Source organism: Idiotropiscis lumnitzeri, chromosome 9, assembly GCF_059441095.1.
Source record: "Idiotropiscis lumnitzeri isolate Australia: NSW breed Sydney's pygmy pipehorse chromosome 9, RoL_Ilum_1.0, whole genome shotgun sequence".
NCBI lineage: Eukaryota > Metazoa > Chordata > Actinopteri > Syngnathiformes > Syngnathidae > Idiotropiscis > Idiotropiscis lumnitzeri.
Window position 1 is genome coordinate 20,758,982 of NC_142399.1, and position 21,188 is coordinate 20,780,169.

Consider the following 21,188-nt stretch of genomic DNA (forward strand, 5'->3'; position numbering starts at 1 on the left):
ACCAGCGACCTAAGGATTTCCGATTAGAACTTCCATCGCTTTCCGCCGAAAGGATGTCAGTTTTCACACTCTACAGTCCTCCGCTCTACCAACTGAGCTATCGAAATATTGCTGGAACTCACTCTGGTTTTGGGAGTCCATACTCATGACGTTGGGAGATACCAGATATGAATTGACTTGAGTAGATTCAGACAAATTCGCCAAAGATTTTAATTTCCAGTTTTGGTTTAAAATTGGAAACCCAGCAATAGTTTCTTTGAGGCGGATTTGAACCACCGACCTAAGGATTTCCAAATAGAACTTCCATGGGGTTCCGCCGAAAGGATGTCAGTTTTCACAACCAACTGAGCTATCGAAGGGATGCTCCACTCATCTGCATTATTGAGAGTGCCTACCTGTGGTATTAGGATGGCCGACTAGTGGATTTTGACCCTAATCATGATCAGAAATCAGAGTAATGCTGGAACCCCCTCTGGTTTTGGGAATCCCTATTCATGACGTTGGGAGATACCAGATATAAATTGACTTGAGTAGATTCAGACAAATTCGCCAAAGATTTTTATTTACAATTTTTGATCAAGATTGGAAACTGCAAAGTTGCCTTCGAGCAAGAGTTGAACCAGCGACCTAAGGATTTCCGACTAGAACTCCGATCGCTTTCCGCCGAAAGGATGTCAGTTTTTACGCTCTACAGTCCTTCAGTCTACCAACTGAGGTATCAAAGGGATGCTCCTCTGGTCTGCATTATTAGGAGTGCCTACCTGTTGTGTTAGGATGGCCGACTAGAGGATTTTGATGAAGTAGCAACGGATTTTTATTTCATTTTTTCAATATTGATTAAGATTTGAAATCCAGTAAAATGTCCTTTGAGCTGCATTTTACATAGCTACCTCAAAATTTTGGTGTGAAACCACAACAGTTTTCCACTTTGCCAACTTTGGTACCAGATTTGTGCTTTTGGGACAGACTACCGAAATGGACTGGAGTTTCTAACAGGTTGTATTCAGTAATTTTGGCTTGTTCGTTTATTTAGATGCTCTCCAAACTGGGAATGCCTGTGTTGGCTCTGGGAGGATGAATTTGCCGCAGATCTTTAGTTACAATTTTTCTCCTGTCCTTGTATAGAGGGCATTTACTGTCTTAGGTTTGTGAACACCTCCCAAGCAAACATTTCCGACAATCAACCATTCCAGGTGGATATTTTGGGCGTAAGGAGCATATCCAGGGCCGTTTGTCTGCTCGCGAACCTTGTGGGCCTTAATAATGTCTCGCCCGAGAAGAAGCAAAATGGGTGCACTCTGGTGCGTGTTGGGCTGAGATGAGCGATTGATTTGAGGTGCGGTTGGTTGGATGCAGCATTGGGTGTTGGGATCTCGGATCTGTTGTTGGAAATCTCGTTGCATTCCACGAGACACGGCAGCGGTAGATTGACCTTAATATCCATAGATTTGATTTGGTAGCCTGAAGCTCTTCTCCCCATGGTCTCTGTCACCCCAGAACAAGTGCGGAGGGAGTACGGAGAGCAGGGCCCTTGTACGTGTCAAAGAACTCTGAACGAGCCGATGATCTGTAACTGTGTTCGTCGAGGATCGCATACTTTCATTGATTTCTCACGACAGTTTGACAGGGTAGATCTTGATGAGACAGATTTTTGAGCATGACCTGGCACTTTGATCTTGACCACAGACATGAGTGCAGCTACTTGTGACCTCGGAAGACTCTGTAGAAGCTGGCTCCCCCCCATGCTGTATAGAGGGAAGTGGCTCCTCGGCCTGCGGTGCTGGTCCAGTGTGAAGGGCAGAATTATGTTTCTCACTCCCACATTCGGCGCATGTGGCTGTGTACTTGCAGTCTTTCGCCATATGTTTTTTTGACGTGCAACATTTATAGCAAATCTTGTTCTGTTTGAGGAATGCTTTCCTTTCCTCTATGGGTATCGCGCGGAAAGCCCGACATTTACGCAGTAGGTGGGGCCGACACGTTCGGGCTATATTGCAACGCCTATTAGAGAATCGACTCTACGTCAAAGTAGAAAAATGCGAGTTTCACACGAGCTCGGTTCAGTTTTTAGGGTTCGTCGTAGAGAAGGGGCAAATCAAGGCCGATCCGGCCAAGACGCGCGCCGTGTTAGAGTGGCCAACTCCTACTACCCGTAAGCAGCTGCAGCGCTTTCTAGGATTCGCAAATTTTTACCGGCGTTTCATCAAAGATTATAGCCGCCGCGCATTGCCTCTTACTCGCCTCACGTCCGTCAAGACCCGTTTCGCGTGGGATCCTGCGGCAGAAGCTGCCTTTGGCGATCTCCAGCGCGCGTTCACAAACCCGCCTGTGTTGCGTCACCCTAACCCCGAGTTGTCCTTTGTCGTAGAGGTCGACGCGTCCGATTCAGGAGTGGGGGCGGTGCTGTCCCAGCTGTCTCCAGTCGACCAGAAGCTCCACCCCTGCGCCTTCTTCTCCCGCCGCCTCACCCCGGCCGAGGCCAACTACGACGTGGGAAACCGGGAACTGCTGGCCGTCGTCCTCGCCCTACAGGAATGGAGACACTGGCTGGAGGGCGCCCGCGAACCGTTCACCGTGTACACCGACCACAAGAACCTGGCCTACATCCGAACCATCAAGAGACTCAACCCCCGACAAGCCCGATGGTCCTTGTTCCTCAGTCGGTTCGAATACACGCTGACTTACCGACCGAGGGCCAGGAACACCAAGCCCGACGCCCTGTCACGTATCCATGACCCGGTCGAGGAGGAGCCGGGTCCCGACAACGTGGTCCCCGACCACCGTCTGGTGGGGGCCGTTCGGTGGGAGGTCGAGCAGCGGGTCCAGGAAGCCCAGGATGAGGCTGGCACCCCATCCGGCTGTCCCGAGGGCCAGTTATATGTGCCGGTCCGGTTGCGCCCTGATGTGCTCAAGTGGGGGCACTCCTCCCGAGTGGCGTGTCATCCCGGCGTTCGCCGCACCCTCGGTCTCGTTGCCCAACGCTTCTGGTGGCCGGAGATGACGAGGGACATCACCGACTTCGTCAAGGCCTGCCCCGCCTGCGCATCAAGTAAGGCCTCGCACCAACCGCCAGCCGGACTATTACACCCCTTGCCGATACCGCCACGACCCTGGTCTCACATAGCCCTGGATTTCATCACGGGCCTGCCCGTCTCAAGGGGCAAGTCGGTCATACTCACCATCGTCGACCGCTTCTCCAAATCCGCCCACTTCATCGCTCTGCCTAAACTTCCGTCAGCCCTAGAGACTGCCAATCTTCTTATCCTCCATGTTCTCAGGCTCCATGGACTGCCGATCGATGTGGTGTCCGACCGAGGCCCGCAATTCGTGTCACGGGTCTGGAAGCGCTTCTGCCGGTCTCTGGGGGCCACGTCGAGCCTGTCCTCGGGCTACCACCCGCAATCCAATGGGCAGTCTGAAAGGGCGAACCAGGACCTGGAGGCCGTCCTACGGTGCGTGTGCTCCGATCAGCCGGCCACTTGGGCTGACCATCTTCCTTGGGCGGAGTACGCGCACAACACCTTGGTGTCCTCGGCCACGGGGCAGTCGCCGTTCATGATTGCTTATGGCTATCAGCCACCGCTGTTTCCGTCACAGGAGGGGCTGGTTGAGGTTCCGTCCGTCCAGCTGCACCTGAAGCGGGCGCATCGCGTTTGGCGGGAGGCCAGGTCGGCCTTGTCCCGCACATCCGAACGCAACCGACGGATCGCCGACCGTCGCCGCCGCCCGGCTCCGACGTACCAACCCGGGGACAAGGTATGGTTGTCCACCCGCGATCTTAACCTGGCGGGAACCTCCCGCAAGCTGGGGCCACGCTTTGTGGGTCCTCTGGAGGTGGACTCCATCGTTAACCCTGTGGCCGTCAAGCTCAAGCTCCCACCCACCATGAAGGTCCACCCCGTTTTCCACGTGTCCCTGCTCAAGCCGGCCTCGTCGTCCCCTCTGGCCTCCCCATCCACCCCACCTCCGCCACCACAGATCATCGAGGGCGGTCCGGTGTACACGGTGCGGGAGATCATGGACTCCAGGCGCAGGGGCAGGGGCTTCCAGTATCTAGTCGACTGGGAGGGCTACGGACCGGAGGAGCGCCAATGGGTCCCCCGCTCCTGGATCATGGGTACAGATCTCATCCGGGATTTCCACGCCGCACGCCTGGTGGTCCGTTAAAGGGGGGGGTACTGTCATGACCCATTTTCTTGTGCCATGTCTCACGTGTTGTTTGTTTGTGTTTACCCAGCTGACGTGGGGGCGTTTCTCCAGCGCTCTTCCCCGGGCATGCCGCCACGCCTGGAGAGGCGCGCCCACCTGCCACGCACCTGATCCTGATCACGTCATGATCACCGTTTCTTCTTAAACCCTCCGCGCTGACGGTTCAGCGTCGGATTATTCTCTTGCTCACGTCCATGTACCAAGTGATTATTCTCGCCATTGTTCTGTGCTCCACGTACATTTCGACCTCTTGTCCGTTTCTCGACTCCGCCTCTAGCCCTAGCCCTTATTGGCCGTGTTTGCTTCCTGATTGGCTTTCCTTAACCTTCCGCGGTAAGCGATTTACGTTCGTTCTTGTTTTCTTGCCTTTTGCAAGCGTTTTCTGTTCATCGCGTTTTTCCCCTGGTGTGTGTTCCCCACCAGCACTTTCTGTTTTGCCATCGGCACCTCGTTATTGTTCCTTTGTTACGTTTGATCTCTGCCGGAATAATAAATTCCTTGCAACCCTCTCTGGCTTGTCCCTGTCTGCTCTTAACGAGTCCACCTCGGGGTTCTCGGCAGCGCCGGGAACGCCAGCCTTACAGTTGGATCCAATCGACAGCCACTTCTCTTGCAGATTATAGGGCAGCTTTTGGACCAGTAGATTTATTCCTCTCGCCGTGTCAAGGTAGTGAAGGCCAGAGAGGGTTCCGTCGGCCTTCGCAGCTTGCAGTTCCATCAGTAGGTCACTGAACTCGTGAAGTTTAGTATAATCTTTGTTGGTGATTTTTGGGAAGTTGGTGATGCGTTGGAAGAGAGCCTCTTCCACCACTTCAGGAGCTCCATTGCATACATCCAGTCTGTCCCAGATCATTTGCAGTCCCTTTTGGGGACGATTAATATTAACGGCCCTAATACGTTTTGCATGCTCTGCTGAATCTTTCCCAAGCCACTTTACCAGTAAATCCATTTCCTCGCTGAATATTAGGTCGAGTCCCACCACTGCGTTTTGAAAGGACCGCTGCCAAGCTGTGTAGCTCTCCGGCTGGTCGTTAAATGTGATAACCAGCTCACGCCGGGTGAAGAACCTGACAAATTCGTTTTTGCCTGATTGGTCGAGATTGGCGTTTTGTGCTACAGTGATTACAATACTTCTATCACTGTAGTATTTCTACCACTGCAGGATGTTCACTATTACAGTACTTTTATCATTGCAGTACTTTTATAATTACTGTATTTCCTATCATTGCGGTACTTTTACTATTACAATACTTTCATCATTGCAGTATTTTTCTATCGTTGCAGTACTTTTACTATTACAGTACTTTTATCATTGCAGTACTTTTACCATAACAGTACTTTTATCATTGCAGTATTTTCTATCATTGCAGTACTTTCCTGTCATTTCAGTACTCCCACCATTACAGTACTTTTATCATTGTAATATCTTTATCATTGCAGTATTTTCAATCATTCAGTAGTTTTTATCATTACAGTGTTTCCCCCTCTGTATAATGGACAGGCATTAGGAGTGTTTCCTTACACTAGATACGTTTACACTGTGTATATTTGCATGCTTTTTATGAATGTCTGCTGCTAATGTTATACATTAACGGCCACATTACGCCGCCGACTCTGTGTGATCTATATCTTTGCTGCTGTAACACTTCAAATTTCCCCATTGTGGGACTAATAAAGGACATCTTTATCTTTATCTTTATCTTTAGATGGCTGTGCACGATGGGATGTGGAGGAACTTGGTTGCTGGCCGCTTGGTAAGCGTTGTGATAGCTATGTACACGATTGGGCGTCGAATGCATGCCTGGAGTGCGTTGGGACTGCTGAGCTGCTACTCTGCTTGGTGATGTATGGGTGAGGAGTCTAGCACCGGCCGAAGTGTTCTCTGTATTGAGACTTGGAGCTTGGATAGAGTTTCGTGGCAATGAGTCCACACATTGTTGATTGCACTTGTCATGAGAGTATAGATGTTGTGCCATTGTTGGATCTCTGTATAGCTGTCCAGTCGTATCTAAAGAGAACAGGGATTCTGCGTCTAGCTCACCCGGTTCATCCTGAGCATGTTCTTGTAGTAATGTGATTGAATGTTGTCTTGATTGTTCCACAACATATTGTTTGGTCCGTTCTCCAGGGTTAAGAGGACTTTCTCCAAATTGGAGCTTTCTGCTGGCTTGCTCACTCTTCCACACCAGCTTTTAGAGTCTCTGCTTCGGCAACAGCAGAAGCTGCTTCTTTCTCCAGTGCCAGCTTCTCCATTTTTGCCTCTAGTTGCGGCTTTTCCATTTTAAGGACGATTTCGTCTTCAGCTAAAGCAAGGCATGCTTTGGCTGCTCAGCCTTGGCACGTGCCCCGACTGCGACAATCCCAGTAGATGCTATTGATGAACATGGGCCGAGGGATTTACTTTTTAATGACTCTTCTTTGTGGTCCATTTTCTGTGTCCAACGTATAACTGATACTATCTTTTGCGATGAGGTCGTCGTTTCACTATCCTGCCTTCCTAAAGTTCCCTGAACACGAACGCAGTAAGCTCAACACCTTCCGCTCATCAAAACTCTGGACACCAGCTTGACCAGTTGACTCCAGGTTTATTGACAATTGAAAGGGTGAAACAGACAACCACAAAAATACATTGTGTAATCAGCAATATGAAACAAATGGATAACTTAATTACCAGACAATTACAGAATTTGTTAACAAATGTGAAAATAAACTGATTATAACAGTCTAAATTACTGCGTTTCAAATTAGTGTATATTTATTGTAAACAATAAACATCATTGAACTTGACACACCGTTATATTTTACACGGCAAGAATCATGACACAAAATGGCCACTAAAGGGCAACAAATGAACGGCAAGCAAGAAACCTAACTGTTAGACAGTATGACGCCAATCACACACTTAAAGTAGATCGACTCACGTCTTATAGCACACACGTTTCTCTACCAAAATAAGATAATGAAACTGCTAAACTTAAAAGAAAAGAAGACATACCGACGATGCTACAGCTGCTCAGGATGTAGCAAGTTGTTTATAATGATCCACAGAAAGGCGTAAAGAAACGAGTCAATGTTCGCACGACGGCACCTACTTCCGGGGTTTTAATCACGTGACTGACTACGTCGCTCTAAAAGGCATCAGCATACTTTTACAGAACCAAATGAGTAAAGTTTGAGATAACAACAGACTATAACCAGGAAGTCTGAATAAGAGTAGATTATCTGCCTAGCGGAGGCAGGACACAGACTGGCCGTGAGAGTAGAGGCGGGGGGGGGGGGCGTTGACTAATTAGCAGGGGGCGTGAGCAAGACAGTCTGTGTAGTCTCAACAATGTAGAGCAAAGTGTAGCGTGCTGCTGTTATGAAACAAACCAAAAGTTTCCGTGTTCTAAAAAAAATAAACATCGCATGTTGTACAATGTGACTATTGCGCATGCGCACATCGCAATCGCGATGTTCAAACCGCATATCGTGCAGGCCTAGTCAAGACAATACTTTTTACTGATGTTGCTTTTTTGGGTAAGGGTCACAAAAAGAAAGCCTTGTCTGTCCGATATTTTTTTCAATTCTTATAATGTATTATAACTCCCACTCTTTATTCCTACAAAATATTTCAACAGGCATAATTTTGACCATTGGTCATCAGATACAATGGATAACTTTTAAAAATACATTTAGACTAAACATAAAGCACATAATGAGGCAACGTGAGTCTTTTACGGCTCTAAAATTTAAACAGTAGAGAGGGGAAGTGGATACAGGCAGGCTCTTCCTTGACTGATTAAAATGATGTTGTTTGTTATACATAAGAAAAGAAATATCCCACAGTATAAATTTTTCTTTTTTTTCTCAAATGTTATCTTCCAGCATACATTATGTTGACATGATAATCCATCAAATCACTCTCTTGACACAATCTTTGGACTTCAACATGCACTGTACTTACGAAACATCACATTTGTCCCTATCATACCGTACATATTGTTTACTATACATATACCACCACCCAAGTAGAGTTAAATAATGTACATTGCACATTAGATGGACTGTAAATAAATGAAGTCTTGCTGAAAATATTAATACAATAGTTATGGGTAATATAATACTGTATTTTGTTCTAAGGGTTGATGTGTTAACCTTCTTTCACTAAATTTGTCATACATAAGGCCCTAACCCTAACCCTAACCCTAACCCTAACCCAGCACCACTCATTCTGGAATTTCCCCTTTAATTCCCTGATTACTGTATCTCTTGTCATCTTCGTTCCTTTTCGTCTCAGTCTTGGATCGTCTGCGATGCTCGCCTCGTAATCCTGTGTGAAGACATCTAGATGTGAGTTGAGGACAGGACAAAGATGGGTAGTGTTAGTCACTTAGTTTTTTTTTCGTTTACATACAATATAGAAACTATGTGCATCCAAAAAGGTGTCTTGTTTTGCTTTTAGAGTTTTAAAGTGTTTGTTTTTACTTAAAGACATATACCCGAGACATCACTTAAGGGTCTGCAAAATAATCAACAATAAATGATGCATAATTTTAAAAAGCACATACATGTGCAGACTATTAGACCATTAAATCAAACATGTATTTCTGCATCCCTACCTTATTCTATGAATGCAACAAAACTTGACAGTACATGAGCCCGATTTATTAAACTCTGAAATAATAAGCAGTAGATAGTGTTCCCTCTGACAGATTGCGCACGCTGATAGTGGGTGTGTTGCAGACGATCTTCTCAAACTTAAATGCACATACAAAAAATGCTGAAGCAGATACCGGGTGCGCTCAGTAATCTGCCCAACAGCCGAGAAGTTCCTTTTATGCTTTGTGAGAGGAGCAAAGTCGAATTCAGCACATGCAATGTGATTATCAAACCTGAGAGGAATTGGCAAATTTAGCATCTTTAAATAGTGCTTCTGTCAGGCTGGTGCCAATATTATTGCAACCTAACTTGTATTTACAAGCAGTTTTGAAGCTTCTGAGTGATCTAAGGGCTGACCTGCAGCCAGTCACAAGGAGCAGGCAAGCCAATTGAGAAAAGGACTTTGAACTCTGCATTTCCCAATCTCCAAACATCTGTGTCATTTCAGCACACTGTGACAATTGGTGCTCATGTCTTCCAGAATAGGTTCTCCGATGTGCTGTCACAAGTTTTAATAGTGTTACACACGATGGGCCCATACCTGTATACTTAATACTGCAAGGTACACATACAGAACTTGTTGTCCACTACGGGTCGCCATCCTCAATTGACACTGCATTACTTTTCAGTTTCCTTTCGTGTTGATAAATGTATCATGTGTTTATTCCTCAGTCAGTATGTTAATATAGATGCCGTTTGTGGATACAGAAGTGCAAGATCATACTGCTGTGTTGAATCTGTCACGTGAGGAGCGGGATTTGGACCCAGAAGACCCAGGAGACGAAAGTGGCGACGTAAAAGTCTTTATATACCAAAATTACAAGAAAAAAACAAGCAGAGCTGTATTCAGAAGACTTGAAATAAAGCTGACATCCTCACTCAAACGTACTGACAATGTGTCACTGAGTAACTCGATCTTAAATACACTAAAGCAGGTGTGGGCAAACTACGGCCCGGGGGCCACATTCGGCCCGTTAAACGTTTTAATCCGGAGTGCCGAATCAATAAAGGATTTTATATAAATTTCTCTTTAGGATTATTGTATATCCATTTCTATAATTTCTGGTTAACCATCATCAAGGGATTGATTGTGTTTGACCTTCCACTGTCCATTATGTAGCATGATGATGCTTCTACAGACCTTTCAACTCTGACACAGGTGAGTTAAATTGACAGCAATTTGCACTACCTCATTATTGTAGCCAAGGGATGTGCAATTTGTTGGAGTGTCCCAAGAAAATCATGGAGTTTCTTTTTCTGTCTTCAGGCTCCCTTCGTCCCACATCAGGCCTGTAAAAATCCAAGCAATCATACATTAATTTCTCAATTCAAACAGAAATGATCATCCATAACCTAACCAAGCGTAGTCCGCGACAAAATTAAATGAGTTTGATACTCCAGCTATATGGCATCAGTATGCAATATGCTAACAACTATTTTCAAAAATATGTCAAGCAACTTTAATTGTCACTAAGGAACAGACAACAGGAGCGGAATCATTTTCACTTTATACATCCATGAAAAGAAAGGTGCTCGGTCGAAGGCGACTTTCAGAAAGCCATCAAATGTGCGTAGAGAAACTGCACAAAAACAATGTACTGCACAAAAATAATTTACTGAATTGATAAAAGAGGCGTTGTGTTACTGGGTTTAAGCCGTTTTAATTACTGGCAAAGTATAATGCCATCAGCTGACTTTTTCACCTGCAACAGCCTTTGGAGCTTTGGGAAAGTGATGGGAATAACTACATTGATCATAATGGTGTCATGATGAGTTGATGATATGTCTGAAAGGGGCAAAGTGACCGGCGTAAATCCTGCATTGCGTAACTGTACGGAGGTGGATATCCCGATGCGCAAGCAGGTGTATTAGAAAGATGGCAGCCCCATTGTTGTAAGGGGCTGCTTTTCCACCCGTGGCTGGAAAAGCAGTGTGGAAGGGACCCTTTAACCGCGGACACAGGAGATGCAGTGCTTAACAGAATGTTTATTAGCACAATGGTACTTACAATACAAACGGGCGCGGAGCCGACAAAGTCCAACATAAAGCGCTGGAGGGAAAGTCCACTCCAGGAGGAAAACATTAACGATAACGAAAAACGCTTGCAACGCAAGGGAAAAGAACAAGAACGGAAATCGCTTGCCGCAGAAGAGCAAGGGGAGTCAATTGGGAACGCGCAAAGGAATCCGACAAGTACAGGGCACGAGACGTAGTCAGTTGGCGTAACAAAGGTCATAACACGAGAATCAAGGAAACAAGGAATCAACACAGACGTGGCACGTAGCGAGAGCAATGAGGAAGGAATAATCCGACGCTGACCCCTCAGCGTCGGAGGCTTAAATACACTGAATAATCATGGCTAACGTGACACAGCTGTGTGGCCGGTGGGCGTGTCTCTCCGGCCGTGAAAACATGGCATGACGAAAATGCCGGGAGGCACGCCCACGGGCCAGCTGAGAACATAAACAAACAAAACACAAAGACACGTGGCATGACAAAACACGGATCATGACAATTGTGAGACTCATCACAGCCGACTTAAATAATGGACAATCAAAGCGGCATCTGTCCTTTACTTTAAAAACAGAACGCTAGTAGTCAGTCATAAGCACTGAACACTAATCGCTAGTATCACCACTAAGGTAAGACAAATGGTATTTCAAGCATTGTGATTTACAGCCAGGCTCAGAATCAATTAATTATCAATTCTTGGTGTTTGTGTGCTCAGTAGCAGTCAGTGTGTTTTAAATAACATTCAATTCTTTTTGTCGACTTCAACTAAAATTATTACTGACTGAGTGGTCATTACTTATCTTACCATTCACAGCCATGGATGGTCCGGTTCCGGTGTCGTGCCAAAGTACTTACCCCCTGCCAAAATCTGTATCCCCTGTCGCGGGAGCGCGCACGCATTGACTGAAGGCGGCGCGATGTTACTACGTTTGTTTTCATTGAAAGGCACGAAGAATGTATGATTTTGTGTTTTTGATTTGCTGTAATTGAAACTAGGGTTTCCATAAAAGTGGTAGTCTTCGTCGGTGTGGTTTTCAGCACACCATTCGCTACAATTTAACACGTAAAGTAAGCGTTTGACTGCGCCGAAATCGGGGGGGAAATTCCCTGCATTTGCATTAGTTAGACCAAAGAAATTTTGCAATCAATGAAGCTACCATAAGGGAATTTCAGTGATCAAAACACGATGGAAAGGGAAGAGGATGAGTGATTCCAGCGAGATCAAATTAAGTGGCAAAATACAGATAGGTGGTATCCTGTTCGAGAACACGTAATTGTATTCCAATTGACTGATTTGTTTATTTTTTTTTATAACCACTGATAGCCGCGTCAAGAGTAGCAAAAGAATAAAAAAATAAATAAAGTCACTCGCGTTCTGCGTCGGACTCGAGGTGCATTCACTGACCACTTACGCAGTAGGAAAGTTACCAGGGGGGACTGATTCTGGCAGCACCTGCCAGAATAGGTACCCCCCTCTAATCACAAAAGTATTAACCCCAACCATCGAGTGGCTTATTCTGTGTACTTATTGGATCATTTTGAGTATGTGTGGCAAGTTTGAGCAGGATTCCTTCTTCCTAGGCAACGTTACCAGGGGGGACTGATTCTGGCAGCCCCTGCGTTTGCAGCTTAGCAAGCAAAGCTTCCGATGTCTGCGCTCTTTCAGCATCAGTTAGGTTTTTATATTTCTCTGCATGTTTCGTCTGGTAATGCCGACTCAAATTGTAGTCCTTCAACACGGCGATCTGCTCCCCGCAAACTAAACACACAGCTTTACCTCTAACTTCAGTAAATAAATACTTCGCTGTCCAATTTTTGTTGAAAATTCTACATTCGGCATCTACCTTTCTTTTTTTAGCCTGAGCGGACATTTTTGAGGGCGAACGTCGACTCGTTGTGATTCAATCGCGCGCATGTCTTGATATACGCATTACGTCATTATGTGCGACGCACATTGTGCGGGAATAAAAAAAAACAATTTCAGAATAAAAGCAGTGCAGCTTTAGCCCATGAATGAGGTGAAATTAAAAAGTATGTTTATTTTGAAATTTCCAATTAACCTTACACTCGCGGTCAGAGTCAACCAAAGGTATGTGGCTCGGGCCATACAATGCCCAGGTCTGTCATACGGGCCAGTCAGTGCCACCCGGCGGGCCGGATGTGGCCCGCGGGCCGTGCAATGCCCAGGTCTGGGTTAGACGGCCGGCGTGCGCCGAAGAAGAGCGTGGGCGAAGAGGAGAGTGGACGAAGAAGAGCATGTTCCCCCGGGCACGATTGGGGGGCGACGTTTCGCGCGGTTCGGACCGTACCAGAGCTCCGGCCGGCGTGCATGGCAGTTAAGCCGAAGAGGAGCACCTTCACCGGGCACGGGCGGGGCAACATTTCGCTCCATGATGTGACCTGACATAGTGTCAGTGACTGTGTTCTGTTTATGCTATGAAACTTATGGAGGCAGCACCACAGGCACTGGTTTTAAGGGAATACACAAATTTCCCACACTCATAATTTACTCATGTGATTACTCAATTAATAGGCTCTCCTGGATTTAAAATTGCTAATCTGGATTGCTGTAATATCATTTTCCCAATTTAACATGCAGCTTTGTTCATTATTAAAACTACAATTAACATTTTCAATAACTGCCAAGTCGGGCAAGTAATTTGGCCAACTCGGGCAAGGCAAATTTTAGTGGCACTTGCCCGATGGGCAAGCAGTTTTTAAAGTTAACTTCGAACCCTGGGAGGGCTGGCTGTGTTTGTTAATGATAGATGGTGTAACCTTGGGCACATAACTGTTAAGGATCAACTTTGCAGTCGGGACATTGAGCTGATAGCTGTTAGCATGCGTCCGTTCTATTTACCGCGAGAGTTCAGTCATGTGATCGCGGTGGCGGTGTACGTGCCACCCTCTGCTTACAGTGAGACAGCCTGTGATGTACTGACTGCAGCTGTGAGCAGGCTACAAACACAGCACCCAAATGCCCTGCTCCTTATCTCTGGTGACTTCAATCATGCTTCTCCTTCCTCCTCTCTGCCTTCATTCACACAATATGTAACCTGCCACACCAGAAACAATAAAATATTGGACCTTTTCTATGCCAACACCAAGGAGGCGTACACATCACTGCCCCTCCCCCCGCTGGGCAAAGCAGACCACAACTTGGTTGCTCTCCTGCCTGTGTACAAACCTCTGGTCCGCAGGCAGCCAGCTGTGACACGCACAGTTCAGCGATGGTCTGGAGAAGCCGAGGAGGCCTTAAAGGACTGTTTCAACACAACTGTGTGGGAGGTATTCAGTGAAGCTCACGGTGAGGACATGGAGTGACAAAATGGCGGCGCCCTGTTCGGCGGCGGCTACATCGGCTCGCTACAGTTTTGGACATCTTGGTCAAAATGCTCAGTCTTCGACTCAGTTTTTGATGGCGGACACAGTCAACTCAAACCGCAGATTAGCATATGATCGCAGGTTTTTGCAGGATATGCGATCATCCAGAAATCAAGTGCCCATTGCTACGACCACTCTGGAGTGTTTACATAGCCTCGGAGTGCTACGCCGACAAGACCCAGCGGCCTACGGAGCAGCGGAGCAGAGAGGCAAGCGTAGGCGATGTGACCGGAGGAGGAAGCGGGGTTGTTGGGCTGGCCTAACAGCTAGGCTAAAGGCTAAACCCTTCAAAACGCCTCTCCCATCCATTTTTCTCTCCAACGTTCGCTCTCTGGACAATAAACTGGACCATCTACAACTGGAGCTAACATCGAACCGCGAGATGACGAACTGCTGCGCTATAATTCTGACGGAGACATGGTTAAACTCATCAATCCCGGCTGACGCTGTTAGCATTGGGGGGCTAACTGCATTCCGTGCTGACAGGAGCGGCGAACTCACCGGTAAGAACAGAGGAGGCGGACTATGCATTTATACCAATAACAACTGGTGTAAAAATGCTAGGATAATCTCGAATCACTGCTCACGGGACATTGAGCTTTTGACTGTGATCTGCAGACCCTTCTACCTCCCCAGGGAGGTTACCGCTACTATCGTTACTGCTGTGTACGTGCCCCCCAGCGCTAATACAAAGGAGGCAATGGACGTTCTCTACCGAACTGTGAGTGAACTGCAGCATGCTTACACTGGAGGCATTTTCATTGTTGCTGGAGACTTTAACCAGGCCAACATGAAAACAGTTCTCCCGCATTTCTACCAGCATGTGGACTTTGCTACAAGAGGAAGGAACACATTGGACTTGGCCTACACAAATATCAAAGGAGCATACAGAGCAGCCCCCCGCCCCCACCTTGGCTCATCAGACCACCTTTCTGTTATGCTAATTCCTGCATACAAGCCCCTGCTGACCAGAGAAAAACCTACAGTGAAGCAGGTGAGGGTGTGGACTGAGGGGGCAATGGAGGCACTACAGGACTGCTTTGAATGCACAGACTGGGACATGTTTAAATCGGCTGCCACCTACAACAACAAAATAAACATAGATGAGTATGCCATGTCTGTGTCAGCCTACATCAGTAAATGCGCAGAGGACGTCAGCAACACCAAAACCATCTGCAGCCGTGCCAATCAGAAGCCCTGGATGACTGCTGAGATACGCAAATTGCTAAAGGCACGGAACCTTGCCTTTAAATCTGGTGATGAGGAGGCACTGAGATCAGCGAGGGCCAACCTGAACCGTGCTATCAGACTAGCAAAGCGATCTCACAGTAAAAAAATCCAGGACTTTTTCCTCAGCACAACCAACACCAGGGATATGTGGAAAGGCATTCAGGCCATCACCAGCTACAAGCCAACCACCCCCCCAGTGGGGGACACTGGCATGGACTTCCTGAATGACCTCAACAACTTCTTTGGGAGGTTTGAGGCACAAAATGGCACCCCTGCAGTGAAAGCGGTTCCACATCAGGACGAAAGAGCACTCCTCCTGGACTCAACTGACGTGAGGAAGACCCTGAAAAGGGTCAACACACGGAAGGCTCCAGGCCCTGACAACATTCCAGGGCGGGTCCTTAGGGAGTGCGCCGATCAGCTGGCTTGTGTCCTAACAGACATTTTCAACACCTCGCTAGACCAAGCCACGGTACCATCATGCTTCAAGATTGCCACCATCATCCCAGTTCCAAAGAAACCCCAGATCTCATCATTGAACGACTACCGGCCCGTTGCACTGACTCCTGCCATAATGAAGTGCTTTGAGAGGCTGGTTAAGGAGCACATCACCTCCAGTCTCCCCTCCTCACTTGACCCCTTTCAGTTTGCCTACCGGACAAACCGCTCCACCGGGGATGCCATCTCCTCTGCTCTTCACCTGAGCCTGACACACCGAGAGGAGAAGAACACCCATGTGCGGATGCTGTTCCTGGACTTCAGCTCAGCATTCAACACCATCATCCCACAACACCTGGTAGACAAACTGAGACTTCTGGGCTTCAACACCCCCCTGCGGAACTGGCTGCTGGACTTCCTCACTGACAGACCCCAGTCAGTGCGGCTTGGTCAGAACACCTCCAATGTCATCACCCTCAGCACGGGCTCCCCCCAAGGTTGTGTCCTGAGCCCCCTGCTGTTCACCCTGATGACACACGACTGCGTCCCTAGGTCAGCCACAAACCACATTGTGAAGTTTGCGGACGACACAACAGTGGTGGGCCTCATCAGGGACGACAACGACCTGGCCTACAGAGAGGAGGTGGAGCAGTTGGTGGGCTGGTGCAGAGTCAACAGCCTGGTCCTGAATGTTGACAAAACTAAAGAGATCATTGTCGACTTCAGGAAAAACCAGCCCAACCATGCCCCACTTCTCATCAACAACAAGGCTGTGGAGGTGGTCAGCAGCACCAAGTTCCTAGGGGTGCACATCACAGACAAACTCACCTGGTCTGTGAACACTGCATCACTGGTGAAGAGGGCACAGCAGCGCCTGTACTTCCTGCGGAGGATGAGGAGAGCCCACCTGCCCCCACCCACCCTCATCACATTCTACAGAAGCACCATAGAGAGCATCCTGACTAATTGTATCTCTGTGTGGTGTGGAGGCTGCAGTGCCTCCGACTGGAGTAGTGTGAGGAGGGTGGTGAGGACAGCAGAGAAAATCATCGGGACTTCTCTCCCCTCCATTCAGGACATTGGCCAGAAGCGCTGCCTATCCCGAGCCAAAAACATCATTAGGGACCCCTCTCACCCCCATCATGGACTGTTCACTCTGCTAGCCTCTGGGAAGAGGTACTGCAGTGTGCGGTGCAGGACCACCAGGTTCTGCAACAGCTTTGTCCCCCTAGCCATTAGACTGTTAAACGGTCAATCACACACATAGCAAGCCTACCCAGCTGTTACCCCCCCACTTGCGTGTTTCTCTCTACAAACTTTCTATTTTTTTGCACTGTTGTACATAAAATCCCTTTTCTATATTCCAACTCAATACTACATATTTATATCTGTATATTTATGGAACCTGTGCGGGTCAGATGTATCGACATTTCGTTCTGTATACATGTGTACAAGAATGACAATAAAGTATATCTGAATCTGAATCTGAATCTGAATTAATGGTCTAACAGACACAATTACAGACTATATTAACTTCTGCATGGAGAACACCATTCCCACCAGGACTGTAAGATGTTTCTCCAACAACAAACCCTGGATCACACCGGACATTAAAGCTCTCCTGAAGGAGAAAAAGAGGGTTTAGGTGTCATGCAACAAGGACGAGCTGAAGAGAGTGCAGCGTCAGCTGAGAAGGAGGATCCGAGAGGGGAAAAAGTGCTACAGGATGCGGATGGAGGAACAACTGCAGAGGAACAATGCCAGGGATGTCTGGAGGGGCCTGAAGACCATCTCAGGCCACGGACAACCAGGTAAGACCCAGAAGGGGGGGGGCTTCAGTGAGCAAATGAGTTGAACCTATTTTTCAATAGGTTTGACCAAATGCCTGACCCCGCTCAGGCTCCCCTGCTGCAGCCCCCTCCAACCCCTCCTGCCACTGGGAACGAGACCCTCACTCCCCCTCTCTCTCCCCTCTCTCTCTCCACAGGCTCCAGTTCCCAGCCTCATCAGACAACCACCACTTCCTCCTGCCCAGCCTTGTTCCTCACAACATCTCAGGTGAAGAACCAGCTGAGGAAGATGAAGGCGAGGAAGGCAGCTGGCCCAGATGGGATTAACTCCCAGCTCCTCAAATCCTGCGCAGACCAGCTATGTGGAATCGTCCAGCACATGTTCAACCTGAGCCTGAAGCTGGGCAGAGTCCCCCAGCTGTGGAAAACATCCTGCCTGGTTCCGGTTCCAAAGACACCCCATCCGAAGGAGCTCAACAACTTCAGACCAGTGGCGCTGACATCTCATCTGATGAAGACCCTAGAGAGACTGGTCCTCGTCCATCTGCGCCCCCTGATCAGCTCCTCAATGGACCCACTCCAGTTCGCATACCAGCCTGGCATCAGTGTGGATGATGCCATCATCTACCTGCTCCACACTTCACTCTCCCACCTGGAGAAGGCGGGGGGAACGGTGAGGGTCATGTTCTTTGATTTCTCAAGTGCTTTCAACACCATCCAGCCCGCCTTATTGGGAGACAAGCTGGAGCAGGCGGGAGTGGCCCACCACCTCATCACATGGATCCACGACTACCTCACAAACCGGCCACAGTACGTGAGGACACAGGACTGTGTGTCTGACGTGCTCTTCTGCAGCACGGGAGCGCCGCAGGGAACTGTTCTGGCTCCCTTCCTGTTCACCCTCTACACCTCGGACTACAAATACAATTCCACAACCTGTCACCTGCAGAAGTTCTCTGATGACTCTGTGATTGTCGGCCTCATCACGGACGGTGACGATCGGGAGTACAGAGGGGTTACGCAGGGGTTCGTGGACTGGTGTCAGCAGAACCGCCTCCAAATCAACGCTGGGAAATCCAAAGAGCTGGTGGTGGATTTTCGCAAGCGTCGGCACTCTCCACCTGCACCAGTGAATATCCAGGGAACAGACGTTGAGAGGGTCTTAACTTACAAGTACCTGGGTGTTCATCTGAACAATAAACTGGACTGGAGCGACAACACAGACGCTATTTATAGGAAGGGTCAGAGCAGACTCTTCCTACTCAGGAGGCTGAGGTCCTTTGGCGTTCGGGGAACACTCCTCAGGAACTTCTATGACTCGGTGGTTTCATCAGTCATCTTCTATGGAGTGGTCTCCTGGGCAGGAGGCATCTCGGGCCGGGACAAAAAGAGACTGGACAAACTAGTGAGGAGGGCCAGCTCTGTCCTGGGCTGCTCCCTGGACTCTGTGGACTTAGTGGGGGGCAGGAGGATGACGGCAAAACTGTCATCAATGCTGGACAACCCAGCCCACCCACTCAATGACACTCTGAGAACACTCCACAGCTCCTTCAGTGATAGACTGTTACACCCTCGCTGTACCAAAGAGAGATTTCGCCGCGCCTTCCTGCCGACTGCTGTTAGACTTTTTAACAAGAACATTGGGTCAGGCCTACAAACGGGAGGGCATTAGTGCAATTGTGCAGTCCTAGGATGCAATATACACTACTACTGTACTTTCAGCCAATGGTGTACTTAAATATTGACCAATGATGTATTTGTTTACCATTACAGTATTCTTATTACAGTACTTCTATCACTGCAGTATTTCTACCATTGCAGGACGTTCACTATTACAGTACTTTTATCATTGCAGTACTTTTATCGTTGCAGTATTTCCTATCATTGCGGTACTTTTACTATTACAGTACTTTTACCATTGCAGTATATTTTATCGTTGCATTACTTTTTACCATTACAGTAGTTTTATCATTGCAGTATTTTCTATCATTGCAGTACTTTTCTATCATTTCATTACTCTTACCATTACAGTACTTTTATCATTGCAATATTTTTATCATTGCAGTATTTTCAATCATTCAGTAGTTTTTATCATTACGGCGTTTCCCCCTCTGTATAATGGACAGGCATTAGGAGTGTTTCCTTACACTACATACGTTTATACTGTGTATATTTGCATGCTTTTTATGAATGTCTGCTGCTAATGTTATACGTTAACGGCTACATTACGCCGCCGACTCTGTGTGATCTATATCTTTGCTGCTGTAACACCTCAAATTTCCCCATTGTGGGACTAATAAAGGACATCTTATCTTATCTTATGTCTTCATGAAATAAAATGCACTTGTACCAATCTTTCACACACTCTCATAATGCAAGCAGGAACAAGCCGAATATATAAAAAAGCAACATTTCGCCTTGTGAAGAATTAAGATACTCTCGTTTCATTGTGCTTTTCAGATATAATTTCAATGAATGACCTGTGCACTATGATAAAAATGACTACATAGAAATAGTTGCACCCACTACAATTTTATTTTCGTTTGTCTGAAGGTCATTTTCTACTGATAACACGAGGGTTTAGTGGGGTTTCTCTCAGAGTGCAATATTAGTTTCTCCAGCAGAGGGTGCAAGAAACCTTGCTTGTCAGAGTTGAGGTTGCTGTGGGCTGATATTTGTGCCACTAGAAACTGAATCTGAATATTGTTGATTTGAATGTGAATTGCTTAACTTGAATATTTGAATTGAAAACCTAATCAATGAATTGAAAAACAAAATTTTAATTACATAAATTGCATATTTGTTGAATTTGCAAATTCTTTCTAGTCTGAAAGACGAGTAATGGATTTTTCTCTATGACCTGATGTATTTTCTGTACTGTGCTGATGAAAGTGGTGCCATTGAGCACCCAGTCTTTAAATCAGTAAAGTGATGTTGTGTGATAAGAATGACAGAAGCACACATGGCCACCCCTCAACGAGGTGTTGTCACCCTGCCCACCAATGTTCTGTTCTGTCTAATTTTCCATGCATTTGAGCCTTCCTTGGACTATGGTGAGCAATACCAAACATTCACCAGGTAGCAAAGCCAGCAGCACACCAGTCCAAAAGAGATTATAATGAAATTTTAAGAAAAGAACATTACTTAAAATAGGTGTGTTTGGCAGAGTTATGCCTCAATTGTGCAGAGATATTCTCAATCAAGCATCGGGGTTCTTTTCCTCTGTCAGTTATTTGGGGATTGGCAAGCTCACGAGTGGACAGCACGAATGCTGAAAAAGGTTGCATCTCCAATTGACAACAAAACAAAACATCACAACTATTTGTGTTCGTTTTCAACCTGTTTGAGCAATTTCACCCATGTTTATTCATTTATTATTTTTTTAATATCCAGGGCAAAAAGTGTTATACGTGTAAAGGTTAGCGTATTGTGCACTTGTCACCATGGTAATAAACAAGCCACAACTTGACGGCCGTCATATAA

The 21,188-nt window shown here is 47.1% G+C and overlaps 1 protein-coding gene across 3 annotated transcripts in view; it reads right to left on the bottom strand.

Annotated features, from left to right (window-relative positions):
• Positions 1-6,774: 6,774 nt before the first annotated feature.
• LOC148331200 (uncharacterized) overlaps positions 6,775-21,188 on the bottom strand; it is a 44,328-nt gene continuing 29,914 nt past the window's right edge. For 2 of the 3 annotated variants that reach the window (XM_088304908.1, XM_088304906.1), the window contains 2 exons: positions 10,040-10,140; positions 6,775-8,535 (listed from right to left, as the gene is read on the bottom strand). In XM_088304908.1, coding sequence (XP_088161034.1) covers positions 10,044-10,140 — 97 coding nt within the window. In that variant the 3' untranslated portion in view covers positions 6,775-8,535; positions 10,040-10,043. The remainder of the gene's footprint in view (positions 8,536-10,039; positions 10,141-21,188) is intronic. The other variant, XM_088304907.1, reaches the window with a different exon arrangement.